We start from the raw sequence: 19,232 nt of genomic DNA, 5'->3' as shown, positions 1-19,232 counted from the left end.
GTTCCTCTCAATAATCCTGCCTGTTGTTTACAAATTTGGAAAGAGTCGCAGACAAGTAACTTCCCTGAAGTCACTGACTGAAGCCAGAAGTCAAACCTGCCACCTACTGCCAAATCCATATTGTTTCTAATACAGTGTATGAGATAAATTGCAAAAGGACCACTATTCTCCACCTTTCACTCCACACCCTTTGCAATGTGACTTTATAGCTCTTCCCATTAAGAGATATAGTCTATTTCCTAACTCCCTGAATCTGAGCTGGCCTCTTGACTTGCTTTAGTGGACACAGTGTAGTGAAAGTAACAATGTACCAGGCTCAAGAGGCCTTCAGGATGTCCACTGGAATTCCCGCAAGCCTACCATGTAAACAATCCAGGGTTAATCTGGCAGAGGTTAAGAAACCAAGTAGCATAGAGCTGAGGGCCATTTCAGCTCAGGCCATCCTCACCCAGCCAGCACCCAGCCTCCCTGGTACCTGATCACAGACAACATGAATGAACCTAAAAAGAACCTCCCAGGTGAGCCCTGTCCAAACTGGTGTCATATAGAACAACAAGCTAAACTAATTGTTGTTTTAAGTCACTAACTTTTGAGGTAGCTTGTTTTATATTAAAAAGTTACTAATGCCATGTATAATAACTAAAATGTAATCCATGACCAAATGGTAATGTTCTCCCTATTTAGCTGGGTCAGTCAAGACAGCTACTACAGACACCTGGCACAAAGCCATGCACCCGAAAGCAAGAGGACAAAGCCTCAGAGCAGAGAAGGAAATTCCTGTCATGAAGCTACTGCCCATTATTTTGTAAGACAGTCCATGAGGTCACACTCAGATCAGAGCTTGCTGACTTTCTTTTCAAAGCCTTGTCTTTTGAGAATGACTTTGATTTTCAGAAACAAAAGCAACTCCTAGCCAAGTTTGGAAATGAAATAATCAATGCTGCTTTTGTTAGAAAGAAAAAGAAACATGACTACAAAGTTATAATAAGGTTTTTTTTTTGTTGTTTGTTTTTTTTTTTGCATGGTTTACAAACTGGATCTGACAGCAATTCCAAGAGTCTCAAAAGGAAAATACTTTCAACACTAACAGCCTTGTTGACACAGCACGACTGAGTGCCAGGCTCTGTAGACAGATATCTTGTTTCAAACCGTGGCCCTTCCTCTTAGTGGCCATGTGACTTTGGGTGTTTTTGGGCCTCATTTTCCTCATCCACAAAATGGGGACAATAAAGTCACCCATTCAAAGGGTTACTGTGATAATTAAATGAGATCACAATATTATGCCTGGAATATTATTCTACAAATGATCAGCATTAATCACCATTAATTAATCATTCAGATGGTAACTGATAATGGTAGTTTCCTACAAACAGCCCTTTACTCTGAGCCCTATTTCATAACCTGGCAGGACAGCTACTTAAAATGGCACACAATTTAAAACCTATGAAATGCTTATTTCTGAAATTTTCTATTTAATATTTTTGGACAGCTGTTGACCATAGGTAACTAAAATCACATGGGGGAACTACTGTAGTTGTTTTCCCAAGGATGTGCTATAGGGAGACTTCAGGTTGTCCTGATGGGCTCAAGGCAGGTGGACAGATGGCAAATGGCTAAGACAGAGAGACCAGGGATTCACAGAATAATACAAATCAGAGATCACTAGTTGATGGGATCTAGCTCACAAATGTGTTAACATGCTGTGTTTACTCTTTTTTTTAAATTAACTGTCAACAGTCTTTTATTATTTTTACATTTTATTCATTTTCATTCAGTTTATTGGGGTAACTAATAAAATTACGTAGGTTTCAATGTACAGTTCTATAATACATCATCTATATATTGTATTGAGTGTTCACCACCCAAGTCAAGTCTCCTTCCATCACCATTTATCCCCCCTTTACCCTCTCCTTCCTCTCCCGACCTCTCTCTTTCCTTCTGGTAATCACTATACTGTCTTCTGTGCCTATGAGTATTTTTTTCTTAATTCATTCACCTTTTCCACCCAGCCCCCCAACCTTTTAAAAAATGAATTGGACCTGGCTGGATAGCTACATTGGTTAGAGTATCACCCTGATATGCTAATGTTGTAGGTATGATTCCTGGTCAAGGCACATACAAGAAGCAACTAATGAATGCATAAATAAGTGGAATAACAAATGGATTTCTCTCTCTCTCTCAAATCAATAAATAAAAGTTAAAAATATAGAAAATGGATTGGGACAGTGCATGGTAAAATCTGGATTGGGAGCTTCTACTGAAAACTCAGATGACATGGCCACACTGAGCCCACTTTGCTGCATGGTGACAATCAGTAGGAAATGAGAAACATAGCAGCTCCCACCTGAACCGCACAAGCTTTAGTGGCATGGTTGCCAGCACTTCGTGGTGTCCCTTTATTGTTATTCCAGGCTTATTTCATTACTTACCTGGCCTCACAGCCCCTTGAATGCTTTTCCCTTAAGATAGTTTTCATATTCTGTATAGTAGGTTTAGTAATTGACCTTAAAGATGTCCATGTCTTTAATTCCCAGGGCCTGTGAATATGTCACCTTATATGGCAAAGGAACATTGCAGGTGTGGTAATTAAGGGTACTGAGATGGGGAAAATATCCAGGTAGATCCAAGGGTCCTTAAAAGGGAGGCAGGAGGGCCAGAGTCAGAGAAGGGATGTGACAATGGAAGCAGAGGTGGAAATGATACTACTGCTGACTGTGAAGATAAAAGAGGCCATAAGCCAAGGAAAACTGGTGGCAAAGGCAAAGAAACAGATTCTGCCTTACAAAATCCAGAAGGAACACAGTTCTGTGGATGCATTTTGGACCTTTTTCTTTTTACGCTTTTACTTCTTTTCAGAGAGAGGAGAAGGGAGAAAGAGAGGGAGAGATACATCAATGTGTGGTTGCCTCTCACACGCCCCCTACAGGAGATCTGGCCCTCAACCCAGGCAAGTGCTTTAACTGGGAATCTAACCGGCGACCCTTTGGTTTGCAGCCAGGTGTTCAATCCACTGAGCCACACCAGCCAGGGCTGCATTTTAGACTTCTGAACCGGCTATTCTATACCCTGAATGGGCAGGATAGTAATGCACAATAAAATACTGTCCTGCAGTGTAAATATTTTCAAATATCCCACTGGATATTTACTAGGTAAAAAACTTCTTTCTAATGACCAGAGCCAATAACCTAGCTCCATTTAACACATAAACACAAGGTCTTTTTGCATGGTTTTAATATATATTGATTTTTCCAGAAAAGCAACTACCACGTAGATAAAGAGACAAACTGTACTTTGTTTTATTCAGAGCCTGAGTTTCCCGCCATTTCATAAAATCAGATCACCATTGACAGTATCAGTTACAGTATCTGAGTGACTGAAACAACACACATGATTCAATCTGCATTTGTAGCTGTTGTGCTCATGGTGATTCTGTGCATAGGTGCAAGCAAATGACTGCTTCATGTCTTACAGTGTAGTTTTACTTGAGCTTTAGAAAAGGAAATACATATCACTAACAATATAAATGATTTTTGTGCTATTTCTCTTTTATGTTGTTTTCCAATAAAATATAAATGACCATTATATATATTTTTGAAGTGATTGTATGGAAAGATTATTACAATAGTGGCCCCTCTCTGCAATTTGACTTTGCTACTTTCTCTAGATGGGGGTCTATAACTCACCTGCTTATGAGTTGCTTTGTGAGTTGGTGACCTTTTGAGTTGTTTTGACCAAATAAATGTTTGTATAAGTGATGCTTTTGGGGTTCTGGAGCCCAAGCCTTGCACTGCTGCCTTTGCCTTCTTGAAAAGCTGCCCTGAAACCACCAGGATGTGAAGGAGCAGGTCTGGCCTAATGCAGGATTAGAGACATGTGGAGGAGAACTGAAGTGCCTCAGTCAAGAGCCAGCACCAAGGTCCCAGACTTGTGAATGAGGCCAGCCTGGACCTACCAATCCTGCCCGGTCACCAGCTGAACGAAGCCACGTGAGTGAGTCAAGGTGAGACCAACAGATGAGCAGCCCAGTCAGCCCACAGAAATAATAAATACTGTTGTTTTAAGTCACAAGGCGTTCACATAGTTTATTACACAGTCACAAAGCTTTCACATAGTTTATTATATAACACAGCAAATTATGTAACTGGTAAATACGAAATGTCATCTCAACTTTTCATTTTATGATAGTAAGAAGAGCATTATAAAGTGTGAAGAGAAGAGGGCACTGGGTCCAATGGGGTGGAGAACAACTGCTCTGATGATTTCCCACAGTTCTTAAAATAAAACCCACACTCTTCACTGGCCTATGTGATATTGCTGCTGCACAGCAACTTTGCCAACTCACTTCCCATCTCATTTACTCACTCTGCTCCTGGCCTCCTTTCCTTTTTGTCCCTGGAGTAGGTCACTAAATTTGGCTGTCCTGAGTCATTAAGGAAATTTTAAAAGAGCTGTATGTATGTTTCATAAATCAGTATAAACATAAAAAAAGCCTGTACAAAAATCTATAGTTGGCCCACTTATACATGTCCATCAGCTATTTGTACAACATAATCATTTTCAATTTTTTATCTGTCACAAAGTGTATTTGTTTAACAAAATACAAAACACTGCTAGCACCCAGCTAATTTCACAGCAAAAGTGAAAGATCCACTGACTTTATTTACAGATGGTCACTTAAATGCCATACACATGCCACTTAAATCTTCTTTATGAATTTTTACACACAAGTTGAAAACATCCACCTGAGAAAGAGTTAAATAAATTTATTTCACTTGCTAATTTCATATGATGAAATGTTCAAGATCTCCTTTTAATGATAAGGCTGAGATTACTCATGGAAATCACATGTAGAAGGTACAGTCTCCCAGTTGGGACCTCCCTAAAAATTAAGGAATACAGAATTTTATTCTGAGCATTTATGATATTTAAATATCTAATGATAAGCAAACTATTTGTTAGGATCTTTATGAAACTAAATGGAGTAAAATTCATAATATTAAAATGAACATAAAAAAGAATCAGGTTATTAACGAAACAAAATAAAAATCGTCCAGCTTGCACAGCTTGTCCAAGGCAGAGTTGGGTTGGAAGTAAAATCTGTCTGATTCTGGAAGCCAGTGTCTGAACCACTGGACCATGCACCATAGACTGCTTCATTTATGTGTGCAGACACAGGTGCGCGCGCACCCCCCCACCCCCTCCACACCCCCCCCCCCGGCCCCGCCCGAGGCATGCGCGTAATTGGCCAAGTGCTCTATGGCACAGTAATTAGGTGTTGCCTCTTGCCATCTCTCTCTGCTTCATACCATTAGCTTTTGGGGATGTCATGGTGCTTACAGGACAATCTTAATGGACTCTCTCCCATGCAACCTGCATGAAGGCATGGCCTGGGTGGCTGCCCCAGAACTGCCTAGCTTCTCACTCCTTTCCTCCACAGCCTCCAGACCCATCTTTCTGATAAGAATGTGGCCTCTGCTTTTGGCAAGCCCTTAGACAAACTGGCAACATGGTCTAATGATCAAACTTCTAGACTCAGGAACCAGACTGCTTGGTTTGAATCTTGTTTCCTGCCACTTTGTTGCACATTTGAGTTCATTGTTTAACCTTGGTGCTCCACAGCCCTCATCTGTAAGATGGCAATAACGGCACCCACATCAGAGGATTGCTGGGATGATTAAATGAGTTCCTGGAGGTAATGTGCTTAGAACAGTGTGTGATACAGTGTAAAGGCTCTAAAAGTGCTAGAAACTACTATTCTTGAATTCTAGCCTCTTGCTAGAAGGCTAGGAGGCTCCTTCAATCCTAGAAGATTTGCTCCTTTCTCTACTCTAGCTCCAACATACCTGGGCAGCCTCTATGTGTAATCACCATGGCAAACTGCCAAGTATTCCTGTAACTTAACTGCTACCTTGAAAGCAGACCCTGACCTTTAAGGAGAACCATATTCACTCATTCATCCAACAAATATTTGTTGGATGTAATCCTATGTACTACTATGTACTACCAGGGCTACGTCATACAACAAAAAATAAGGAAAGCAAGATAAAATGACTAAAAGGGCAAATACAAATCAGCACTTATTCTTTAGCAACCTAATATAAGCACTTTCAAGAAATAATTTAAACAGTCACATTAAACAATGAATGATGCTGCTGTTTAAGAGCCATTTGTTATGCCAGTCAGTTATGGTGACAGATGAGAGTGCTCCAGTTATATATTTCTGGCTGGAGGCCAGTTATCATTCAGTTTAAGCATCTAGTCCCAATAACAGGATATGAGGAACAGTTGAATTGAGAAATGCAAATCTGTTGTGCAGATATGGATAACAGGAGTGCCACTTGGGTCTGACAAATATTGAGATGGCAGTAATATAATTTTAAGCCTTCAAAAACCACCCATAAGACTATGTGACAGGGTGGGGTGAGGGTGGGATGGGGGTGGGAGAGTATAGAATGGGGGGAATCAGATTTAATTAAGAAATCATAAGCCAGGAAATGTAAAAACTTAATGGTAATTCATCCACTTTGCCTATTTGTAGCATCCAAAATACTGAGCTTCCTGGTCAAGCCTGAAGGGACGAGTTTTAAGACACTTACATCCCATGACACCATGAGCAACATTATAAATACATCCCCTCATCCCTCCCAGTAATATAAGCACCTCTGTCATCCCTTTAATAGGTGAAGAAACTGAGGCTCACAGACCATTTAGGGCACTGTGCAAGTGGTCAATTTTGAACTCCAGTGTGCGTGGCTGCCTTTAAACTTTATCAATTCTTACAAGTTTGACAGTTTGAATGAGCCACATTTTCTGCTTTCCTTGATCATTCATTATAACATTTAAACTTCAATGCTCTATTTGAGTACTCTGCAGCATCTGATGCTCAGAACATTTTCATTTATTCCCACAGGCAGCTCATGTCAAAGATGAAGTAAGAGTTGATACAAGGATGCCTCATTAATCTCCAATACAAATAGAAATTTTTCTTTTTTTTCATAAACAATTTATATTTATTAGTTCATCCTCACAGTAACTCCATCAGATAGGTACAAATTTTGTCTTCACTTTGCAGATAAGGAAACTGCAGTTAAGTAACTTACACAAGGTTACATTGTTAGTATTAGAATTCAGATTCAAATCTAAGTCCATGCCTTAGGCTCCATGCTACTAGCCACTATGGTATACTGCTTCCACAGTGTCATAATGGCACTGGTGGGGATGGTGGCGGTAGTGAAACATATTCATTTGATATGTATTTGTTAGCACCTACTGTGTGCTAGGCACTGTTCTGGGAGTTATCGTTAATAACATTTGTCTTTATTTCTTTTTATAAACTTTTTTTTTAAATTTATTTTTTCAGATACATTTGTCTCTGCCTACCCCCCACCACTTTCCCTTGGCCCCTCCCTCCTTCCCTCCCTCAGCTCTTCCCCTTTGGTTTCGTCCATGAGTCCTTGCTATATGTTCCTTGACTTTCCCCTTCTCTTCCTTTTCCCCGCCCTCCCCGCCTCCCCCCACCCGCCTCCTTCCCTCTTGTCTCTGTTGATTTCTTTTCCTTTTAGTGTTGCTGGTCTTATTTTCCTTGCATCTTTGTACTGTTGGTTAGGTTCCACTTATAGGTGAGATCATATGGTATTTGTCTTTCGCTCCCTGGCTTATTTCGCTTAGCATAATGTTCTCCAGTTCCACCCATGCTGTCGCGAAGTTTAGTAGTTCTTTTCTTCTTTCTGCTGTGTAGTATTCCATTGTGTATATGTACCATAATTTTTTAATCTAATCATCTACTGATGGGCATTTAGGTTGCTTCCAACACTTGGCTATTGTCAATTGTGCTGCTATGAACATTGGGGTGCATAGGTTCTTTTGTATTGGCGTTTTGCTGTTCTTAGGGTACAGTCCCAGCAGGGGAATCACTGGATCGAAAGGAAGTTCCATTTTCAGCTTTTTGAGGAAATTCCACACTGCTTTCCACAGTGGCTACACCAGTCTGCATTCCCACCAACAGTGGACTAGGGTTCCCTTTTCTCCACAGCCTTTCCAGCACCTGTTGTGTGTTGATCTGTTTATGACGGCCATTCTGACCGGTGTGAGGTGGTACCTCATGGTGGTTTTGATCTGCATTTCTCTGATGGCTAGTGATGCTGAGCATCCTTTCTAATGCCTCTGGGCCCTCTGTATCTCCTCCTTGGAAAAGCGTCTGCCCAGGTCCTTTGCCCGTTTTTTGATTGGATCGTTTGTCTGCTTGGAGTGGAGTCGAGTGAGTTCTTTACATATCTTGGAGATCAAACCTCTATCTGATGTATCATTAGCGAATATATTTTCCCATAGGGTTGGCTCCCTTTTCATTTTGCTGATTTTTTTCTTTAGCCATGCAGAAGCTTCTTATTTTGATGAGGTCCCACTTGTTTATTCTTTCCTTTATGTCCCTTGCTTTAGGAGACATATCAGTGAAAAAATTGCTGCGTGGGAACAAATAGAAATTTTTCTGATTCTCTGAAAGCATTTCATAATTGCCTGGGGGCTGAACCTTTTTCTAACCCCCTTGTTACAAAATTATTTATGGGCAGAAATTAGATACACAGCCCTCAATGTGAAATCTTAATTATTGCCCTTTTAGCTGATTTTTGTGCCCTTTGAAGAGACATAAATTAGAATCATAGCTGAATAAATTCAAATAAAGGCTGCACCATTGAAATAGCTGCCCTATGGTTTAGAAGTGAATTCTCAGCACCAAATCCACCTGTCATTTCTCCACGTCTACTCTTCAGAGGAACAAAAAAGAACAGATATAAAGAGGAGAAAAATAAAAACAACCTTCACTTCTATCTTTCAGCTACTGTAGGCTTCACTACAAGTATATTTTCTTGAGGATAGGGCCATGTCTTGTTCTTTCTGTGCCCCAGGGCCTACTCTGTGATCAGCACATGGTAGTATTTATAAATGTTTGCTTGGGCGACTTAATCTCTTTTCAAATATTTTTTACACATATTAAAACAAAGGCTCATTTCATTTTTTACCCATTACATTCCATCCTTTGTGCAGTCCAATAAAAGGAAGAGCACACTGAATATACTTTGGCCAACAGCAAGATTAAAACAAAAGATCTATCACTGAAATGTGAATTGTGAGGTCTCCCTTATTTAACAGCAGGTCCTAAATCCAGAGACAAGGCCACCTGACAATTACAGGCCAGGCTGAGGGCTCTGCTCTCTGGCCTCCAGCCCCACTACCATTCCACCTGGTCACACCTGCACCTCTTTAGCACTACATGGGGGAGGAAGGTTAATTATGAGTAGGGGACAGGAATTAATTTGTCAGAGGAAGCCAAATGGGTAAGTGAAAAATACATAAGCTTTAAAAACAGTTAGACTTTACAACCTAAGGCAAGTTGTGATTTGTTCTCCAGAAAATAGCTATGAATGAAAAAAAAAAAAATCAGTATTTTCTGGACCTATTTAGAGGACAGCCTCCAACGCCCATTTTTTGGGGGAGGGATGAAAGCCCAGGCTCTAGGTCCTTAGTTGAAGATGTGTTTCATGGCTTACTAGATGGGTAACCATATGTAATGTTGAACTTTTCTGAGTTTCAGGGCCTCCTATATAAAAGGGAGTTGATGTAAAAGGGGATTTGGCTTAGAGGGTTGTTGTAAGGGGAAAATGAGATGATTTAACCAGTCCCAACTCAGTGGGCAACTAATCAATGAGACAGCTTCTCTGACCACTCATACTATTACTATTATTACAGCAGTAGTCAAATCACAGGTGAAAGAGGAGCAGTCAGTACCTGAATCACTGATATTTGTTGTACTAGCTTTTTCTGTTTATAGTCCCCTTTAGCAGAGCATACTCTGCTGTTAATAAAAACGAGGATCTGATCATTGTGGTCTTTCCTGGTTCAATCAGGACAACTGGTCTGTATCAGTAAGTCAGGAGGATGAGGTGGGATTGTGGGTCCCTTTGAATTCAGCTGTGTCTCAAAACTAAGTACTTCTTTTAGAGCACTACAGGAGCATTGGCTCCTCAGTTTGTAAAAGTACCATCAGGGCAGTATCCAGTTCTCAGAAATTCTGAGTTGAAGGGCAACTAAGTGGGTGACACCATTAACTGCAAATGCTTTAAAGACCCTGAGCCATGTCAAACTGATTTGGATTTGTACTGTAGTTACTGCCATTTTCTTAGTATCAGTTTGAATCATCTAATCTGGATTTGAATCCTAGGTCTGCCAGTTCCCCTTGATTACCTTCTGAACCTCTCTTTTCTCATCTGCAAAATGTAGATGAAAACAACAGAAGGAACCTTATAAGGCTGTTGTGAGGAATAAATGAAATGGCTGTTAAGACACTTATCAAAGTGCTTTGATCAGTATTAAATATTGTTATTTTATTCTTTTCATGTGGGCCACCCAAAATTCTAGTATTCAAAACTGTGCAGGGAACATATCCAAAGTATCCTGTAAACTGTAGAAAAAAGGGAGTCTGAAAGAATTTTTATCTGGGGCAGTGCCATGATCAAAACTCAACTCACACTGACTGCAGTGTAATAATGACTAGTATGTACTAAGCACTTACTGTGTGCAGGTCTCCATGAAGCAAGTTACATGCATGGCATTTGTCATGAGGAGGAGTAGGGAGAGGGCAGAGGTGGGCAGGTCAATTCAGAGTGGGAAAAAAGGTAAGGAGCACTTTAATCCATGTATGTAACAAACAGTAGGTACATGTCCAAGAGACTTGGCAGATTACCCTGTGGAACCTGCGTGGCCAGAGAGATGGCAGTGCATGTGTACATCCAACTATGTGCCCTGGCTGGAGCTGAGTAAGTGACCCCAAACAGACTTCCCTTCTCCAAGGGATCATTTTGAGAACAACCACTTGATTGTACTGAGATAATGATCTACCATCTGATAAAAATGAATCATTGAGCATTTAGAAGAAATAAAACCACCAACCTCAAAACATTTTTCTTTCTTTGCCTGGTGAAGCAGGCTAGCTATTCCAGGAAGCAAAATTGGAAAGATGAATGTTTCTAAATATTCCTTGGGGGAACCTAAAACAAACAAAAAGATTCCCACTAAAAATCCCAAATGGCTGTCAGTTGGAGGTCAAAGTCTTGGCATCAATTCAACACCAACAGAATTCCCAATTTGGGGTGCTGTGAAGAAGGAAACTTTATTCAGTGCAAAAGAGCTCGATTGTGATACAGTACAGCTGTGAAAACAGCATGGCTGTCAGGTAGCCGTGGAGGCAGGCCCCTCTATAGCTAGACAGCTCTGTTCTGCTGTGCCCTGCTCTGTGTCAGTCTCATTTGTGCTGCACTGATCTGCTCCACTCTGCTCTGGTGAGACATCTTTGGTGTTTCATTTCAGCTGGGGAAACTCAGTCTTCAGTCTTTTGTGGAAAGGCAAAGTGTGCTCTTAGAACCAGAGGGGCTTATATAAACAGAAGTCCCAAATCCTGGTCCCTGATTGGTCTGTCCTCACGCAATTGAAGACTCCGAATTCTTGCCTTTTGATTGGTCCTAAAGGCACTGTCCTGACTGCTCAGAATGAAGCCACTTTGTTTGATGAAGATGTTGATGGGGTGGGATATAGCTGCATAGCTCCTACTGAACGGGGAGAGCCTTAGTCCTATTGGCTGAAATAGGGTTCCAAGAACTCCTTTATAGGGCCTGGCTCAGATGACAGAAACACAGTGCAGGCAGGCAGTTCAGTGCAGACTTCTCCCTGAAGAGCAGTTTGCATGAGAGGCTCCTGTGCAGAAATGGCTGCTAGACTGTTTTTGTTTGTTTGTTTGTTTGTTTGTTTGTTTGTTTAATCTGATTCCAGTAGGCTACCGGAAGCCCTTCTTAGTAGTGTCTCTTTCTCAGGGCTCACATGGCCAGACAAGTTAATCTGAGAGAAACATTTGCTTCTGAACAACAACAAAAAACAAACAAAAAAACTGTGCATAAAATAACATGATCTTAAATGTTACTCGAGATTGCTGAGTTGGGCTGTGCTATATTACTAAAGAAACTTAAGGTACATTTGCACCTCTGTAGTCCAATGAGGATATGGACCGGGTGCTACAGGGCCAGATGCACAGCAAGGCCAGTGTGGCTGAAGGAAAATGAGCCGAGGGACTGGGGTAGGAACTGAAGTTAGAGAAGAACGGAGTGGGGGTACAATGGAGAGTGCCTCAGGGCCACAGTAACGATATCACTGGATGCCAAGGCCCAAAGCACAGTAGCAGACGGGAACAAACCAATAGGAGAAGCCTGGCTTCAGAGAGGACTGGAGGAACTGAGGTTTAGGCAGGAAGGCCTAGAAAGCCTACATTTCTGGCTTGAACTCACAAAGCAGGGCAGCAGTGTATTTTCTTTTACTTTCTACATTTTTGCCCCTTTGTATTTAATGCAGAATCAGAATATGCATGTTATTTATCATTATTATTCTATTTCAACCTTAAAGATAAATCAGTGGAATAAAGGCTACTTCTTTTAAAAATTAAATTTAAAACACGAACATATTCTTTATGCAGCCTCCCTGAGGTCTCTCTGTCCACCCCAACCCCTACTCTGTGGTTTTGAAATGTTACAAACCCCAAAGTATGAAAGATGAAATGTTCCTTACTTACATGTTTTTGGATCAACTGCTTCCAATTTAACTTGAGTGTAAGGTATATGTGAATCCACGGTCAAATGAGGAACTGAATAAAGATGTTCTGTATTGAAGCCATGAAAAACTATTTCTTCCATTGGTGAAACCTGGTAGGGGGGGAGGGCGTGGAGTAAAGAATACATTCCTATAAATAGTTTAAATAATTGCATTTTCTTTTATAACTTAAAACAGGAATAAAATTCTGCATCAGACTTTAGATTCAAGGAGGCATATTGCGCACAAGTCTTTGTCTCTCTTCCCTCCTGTGACAAACAAAGAATAACTCCCCAATATAGAATATGGGGACTATCAGTGAAGGAGAGATTTGCAAACATTTCCAAATGAACCAGGGATGAGCTTCTCATCAGGTAAGAGAGGGGGGAAATGGCAGCCCAGAATCTATAGTAGGAAACTACACCAGAAGATGGGAGTCCATCTTCCCACCAGAATTCCAAAGGGCTTCAATGCTCAAGGGTTCAATTCCTCAGAGGGTGAGAATGAAAAGGGAATGATAATAAACAAGAAGGGTTAAGTGAAAATCTGGCTGGGGCTTCACTGGCCTGCCGACCACATTTTCCTTCCTCCTGCTTCTGCCCTCTTCTATACACATAAAGCTATGCTCACGGCAGCCCTTTCTATCCAGCTCTTCTTGCAGTGACTCTTCTGTAAACAAATTAAACAAATAGCCTTGGAAGGAGTATAAGTAACTACACAGGGTGCCATGTTGGTGGTCAAAAGAAAAAAAAAAAAAATCCACCATTGATTTGGAGGTTCCCTGCCTGTGGACCCTGAAGAAAAGTTTTCCAGTGATCAGTCACTCCCTAGAGCTCCCAGTTGGTGTTTCTATTCATAGGATAGATCCATCCAGAAAACAAATCTATAGGTACAATAGTAGAAGAAAACCACACCAGCTATGTAGAAAAAGCCACTCAGGCACCCATTTTAAATACTGAATACACAGTCAAAGCTTTCCACACAGATAAGGAGCATCAACAGTATAAATGACAAAGATCAAGATCTACAGAGAACAACTGACCCTGGAAGAAGCACAAATAATTCAGGGAAGGGAATTATGATTAGTACCCGCAGAGAAATTTGAGAAAACATTGCATCCATAAAGCAAGAACAGGATGCTATGAAAAAAAAGAATAATATAGGCCAAGACCGTTCTTAGACCCAAGATTCTCTAACAGTAGTAGCTGCAGTAACATACCGGAAAGCTAGCCTTAGATTTTGATCCCATCCCTGTGACCCTGCTAAAGTCCCTTCATCCCTCAGTCTGCCTTATTTTAAATTCCATTAGGTTCTTATTTTACTCCAAGAAGACTGTTGGAGGGCCTCTCTTCTCTTAATAGTTTTCTTCTCACCCATTTGGGCAAGCATGGGGAAATCTGCTCTATCTGCAACTGTCCCCAAGGATCAAATGAGATCATCCAGTATCTCATCTGAGCCCCAGAGAGGCACTGTGAATTGGTCAAGGATTATCTGATCCATTTAACAGATGTGGAAACTGAGGCTTAAAGAGGTTATGAGATACCCTTTAAATCACACTGTTAGTTATAAAGATAGGACTGGTCCTACATTTCTGATTCTGGAAACATTTCTGGTTTCAGTGCCTTTCCTAATTTATGACCCTGTGTGACATTCACCAGCTATCAGTGCTGTTCTTATTTAAAAGCTTTTAACTTAGGTTTAGGTGGGGCAATACTCACAGTAATCACAGCTTCTGGTTTGATTTTGTATTCCTCTGGAAAGGGAGGCAGCTCAGCTTCATGCTCTAAAAGGGACGGGGGAAAAATCTTCACTTCCATAGTTCACTGCAGATTATGATGTAATCTTCTTTCCTCTAAATAAACACTCTTAAATTTTATTTTGGTTGGTGGTTTATAGAAATGAAAAATAACTGGCCATTACAGGTTAATAATTAATGTGAACTACCTTATTTACAATGAATAAGACGTAAATTGCTCACTCGTGTGAAGAGTCCAGGCTTTATGTATGAGTTCGACTTTCCCCAAGAGGGTACAAACTTTAGATTTTGCTCCCTACAAGAGAATGAGAGTGCCTAAGGGAAGAACATGGCACACAGGGAAGAAAGGAGACAGAAAAGGAGGAAAGCATGAGGGCAGGGCAAAATCAGAGACAGAGGGAAGAGAGCCATCTCAAGCAGTCACTGGTAAAACTACTAGTTTGGGGTACATGACTGAAAAGCATGCCCATAAACCCTTGCTTCTCAAAGTATGGCCCCCGAACCAGCCCCAGCATCATCCTTGGGGAGCCAGAAATCTGACATCTCAGGCCCTGGCCCATACCTGCAGAACCTAAATCAGCACGTGACTTGTATTTGTAAACACATTAAAATTGGAGAAGTCCTGCTGGAAGCTCCTGTAGTTTCCTATCCTGGCGGCACGTTAGAACAACCTGGGAGTTTTTTGAAACTATCCATGTCTAGGCCCAATCCAAGAAATTTTGATTTGATAAGTCTGGGGCAAGAGCCCGGGACTCAGTATTTTTAAAGTTCTCCAGGTGATTATAAAATGCAGTGAGGTGGAGTACAATTACCAGGTTTCAAGACTAATTACAGTCAATTTGTTGGAGGGCTTAATGCAAAGAACATTCCATACAAGTTCTGCAGGATAACAAGCATTGCTGAGAGAGGGACAGAAAATGCTCACGGCCATATTAGTTACACCCTTAAAGGAAAAACTGATAAAAATATTTCTGGAAAGGTCCGTGTTTTAAAGGCAAATGCATGGTGACTTTGAATTGATGAGGGAAAACAAAACTTTTGGGCAAGAGGGTATCGATGGACTACAGTTGTACTGGACACAAGTTGTATTTTGTTAGCTAGTTCCTTATCAGAAAGAATATTTCTAAACAAAAATGTTTTTTTAATTCCTAGGTATCAGGTTGGGGACAAGTATGCCAGGCTGCAGGTGATAAGCAATTTTGATTTCCAATACTAGTCATATTCATTTTCTATTGCCGTGCAACAAATTACCACAAACTTACTTAAAACAACACAAATTTATTATCTCAGTTCCTGTAGGTCAGGTCTCATCAGGCTAACCAAGGTTAGCCATGGCTGTGTTCTTATCTGAGGGCTGGGGTCATCTGCAAGCTCAGTGGTTGTGGCAGTATCCAGTTTCTTGTGGTTGGGGGTCTGAAGTCCCCATTTCCTTTTTGGTTGTTGGTGAGGACTGCCCTAAACTCCTAGAGGCTGCTCTCAGGCCCTTGTCACAAGGTAGTTCACACATGGTTATTTGCTCATTGAAAGCAAGCAGGAATGTCTTTTGGTTCAATCTTTCCAATTTAAATGCTCACCTGGTTTGGTCAGGTCCACCTAAAATGATCTCTAATTTAACGTCAGCTGATTACAGACTTAATTTTTCTCTTGACAACAATGCCTAGATTAGTGATTTATTGACTAAACTGGGAGGTGAGTGTACTAGGGAGTGGGAACTTTGAGGGCCAAGCCATCTGAGAATTCTGTCCATCACAATAGTTCTAGCTCTACCATCTTCCCCACCTCTCAATCATGTAATTTCAGGTTTCTTCCCCCATCCTGTTGAGAATCACCAATACAGTGTGAAAACTACAGGGTCTGGCACAAATAATGTCCCTTTTTTTATCACAAAATCTTTTATTGCAAAATCATAAGCATGTAATTCTGTAGAATAACAATGTTTCACTCAAGTATACCATATGACATTTTAGGTGAAATATTCAAATTAAAACTATAAATTATTACACCCATATTATTACCCTACCAACCACACTCAGGCACGTGTTACTTCTGCAGGACCCTGTATTTATCTGAATTTGATATATGCAATTATAGCTTTGTCCAATTACAAAAGCTTATAGTGAGAAAATTCCAAATAATACAAAGATGTCTTATGTAGAGAGTGTAAGTCATGCATAATGCCCTTACAACCAATAGCAATTGTTGAATTTGGCAAAGATCCAACCTAATCTTTTCAAAACATTTACTAACATAATATATGTAATACATAAATACATTTATTTACTTTAGATCTCCTAGACTAGGTCAAGTAATCCAAGTATAGGACCTTACCATGTTGTCTTTTTTCTTCGTATTAGTTTTACCCTTATTTGAAATTTGTAAAAATTAATCTCCTCTAATAGACTGTGAATTTTTGATGGAATTACCTAGGTTTGTTTGTGCTCACTATCATATTCCCACAGAATACTTGTTAAATGAATGAATAAATGAACAAAACAGTACAGCAAGTTACTTTTGACCCTTGATCTACTTAACTATTCATTCATATTTACTGAGAGCCCGCTATGTGCAAGGAACCACTAGGTGTTGAATCTTGGACATCTTTTGAGGCTGCTACATATATTATGTGCCACATTTAGTTAGTCAATGTACTCTTTGTAGGTATTTACTGATACTAATAAAAGTGGTTTTGAGAATACAAAGCCTGAGTTGTCACTGGAAAGCTGAAAAAAACAATGCACATTTACAAATAAGTTATCATAAGGTTTTCCTGCCCTGTGCCCCTGACAAGAGCACTAGTCAGGTAGCTTATATGTCTTGTTTAAGTTAGATATTTACCTATTCTGTATCTCATCTCCCTGTGACTGAGTTTCTTACCCATCTGTTTGCTGTGAGAATTTGCTTTTTAAGTGTGTAATACTTAACCTTGAAGATAGGATTATCTCAAAGCCTATTTTTTACGTTTGTTGTGAGAAACTGAATTTATTCATTATGTTTGTTATAGAACATTGCATTTCTTAGAATGTTTGTTTTAAGAAATTGGGCTTATTCACCCTGGCCAGGTGGCTCAGTTGGTTAGAGCATCATCCTGTACACCAAACCGCTGTAGGTTTGATTCTGGGTTGCAGCACATACCTAAGCTGTGGGTTTGATCCATGATGGGGCATGTAAGGAAGGTAAACGATAGATGTTTCTATGTCACATTAATGTCTCTCTCTCTTTCTCTCTCTCTCTCTCTCTAAAAACCATAAAAACATATCCTCAGGTGAGGATAAAAAAGAAAGAAATTGGACTTACTCATCTAGGTTAGTAATAATCATTAATGAGCCAGTGTGTATAACTCACCATCTTTTTTTTTTTTTTTTTAAGATTTCACTTACTTATTTGTAGAGGGGAAGGGACGGAGAAAGAGAGGGAGAACACATCAACATGAGATAGAAACACTGACTGGTTGCCTTTCATATGTGCCCCGACCAGGGATTGAACCTGCAACCCAGACATGTGCCCTGACAGGGAATAGAACCAGCCACCCCTCGCTTTGCAGAACAACACCCAACCAACTGAGCCACACTGGTCAAGACTAACTCAACATCTTGACTTCATTAACTTCGTGTTGTAATTCTACCACTCCCAAAGTGACATCAATTCACTCGCTTCTCAGAGGGCACCAAAACCCTATGTCTTTGCTTTCTCCCTACAGGTCTGTTTGACCAAAATAAATGCCATACTTCTAAAACACAATGCAGGGCATGTTTCTTTTTCAACAATAACACACATTTATTGAGCACTTCTAAATGCCGAGCACATTGCTGAGCACCTCTGCATATACGATCTTATTCGATGTCTTCACAACAACCATGTGAGGTAGGTACAAAGATTATTCCTCTCTTACAGATGAGGTTGAGTAGCTTCCCTACCAAAACACCACTAGCTATGAAGAGCTATTTGCCTAGAGAATTGAAAGCTCTGAGTGAAAGGACTGTCCTTTATTGTGAAAGGACAGTCACAGTAACAACTTTCAAATATCTGACTGTATTTTTTAATGGTAGAGTGATTAGCATATTGGGTCATAGCATCAAGGAGGTAAGGACCAATGGATACAAGTTACAAAAAGATGAAACGGATTTTTCTGGATATACTGCAATGTAATACTCGGAAAATAAATTTGAGCATTGGATGGAAGTTGAAATGGATGGCCTATGAGGGCATCTGTCAACTCTGAGTCCACTATTCTCTTCCCCCTCGGTATTTCCAATTCTCTCAACTCATCACCCTCTCTCTCCTTCTGCCTGGACCCATATACTGGTGCATTTATCCTTTTCCTCCATTCAACAAATATTTGCTGACCTGTATTATCCATTATAGTAGCCACTGGAAGCTGTATAAATTAAGTAAAATAACAAACTCAGTTCCCAAGTTGTACTAACCATATTTCAATTGCTTAATAACCACATGTGGCTAGTGGCTACCGCATTGGAAAGTTCTACTGGACAGTGCTGTTTCAGACAGCTGAAGTAATGATGGCAGCTACAAGAATAAAATATCTTAAGTTCTTGACCTTAAAGAGCTTACAGCCTAGGAGAGGAAAAATAAACACTGAGTCTCATTACTTCTTAAAAGCTAACATTTACTGAGTTTTTGCTGTAAATCGGGAAGCATGCTAAGTACTTTCTGCAACCATTCGGGTGCACTCTCCCAACACCATAAAACAGGTGCCATCATTATACTCCCTTTACAGAGTGAGTAACAAGATAAAATAACTTGCCCAACGTACATGGAGTATTTTTTATAGGGCCTCATGACCGAGGGTATGTATGTGTGGGACCACAAAAGATGGTGAGAATCCGTTTGG

General features: G+C 40.4%; 1 protein-coding gene across 1 annotated transcript in view; it reads right to left on the bottom strand.

Moving 5' to 3' along the window:
* IQCK (IQ motif containing K) overlaps positions 1-19,232 on the bottom strand; it is a 158,533-nt gene that overhangs the window by 138,525 nt on the left and 776 nt on the right. Inside the window, exons 2-4 of the mRNA XM_054575482.1 lie at positions 14,346-14,410; positions 12,611-12,740; positions 10,945-11,042 (exon numbers count right to left, since the gene is read on the bottom strand). Coding sequence (XP_054431457.1) covers positions 10,945-11,042; positions 12,611-12,740; positions 14,346-14,410 — 293 coding nt within the window. The remainder of the gene's footprint in view (positions 1-10,944; positions 11,043-12,610; positions 12,741-14,345; positions 14,411-19,232) is intronic.

The sequence above is a fragment of the Pteronotus mesoamericanus genome, unplaced genomic scaffold (assembly GCF_021234165.1).
Source record: "Pteronotus mesoamericanus isolate MK-2021 breed Mesoamerican mustached bat unplaced genomic scaffold, CSHL_Meso_final contig_301, whole genome shotgun sequence".
Taxonomy (NCBI): Eukaryota; Metazoa; Chordata; class Mammalia; order Chiroptera; family Mormoopidae; genus Pteronotus; species Pteronotus mesoamericanus.
Note: the sequence above shows the minus strand (reverse complement) of the source record. Positions and strands in the feature narration are given on the sequence as shown.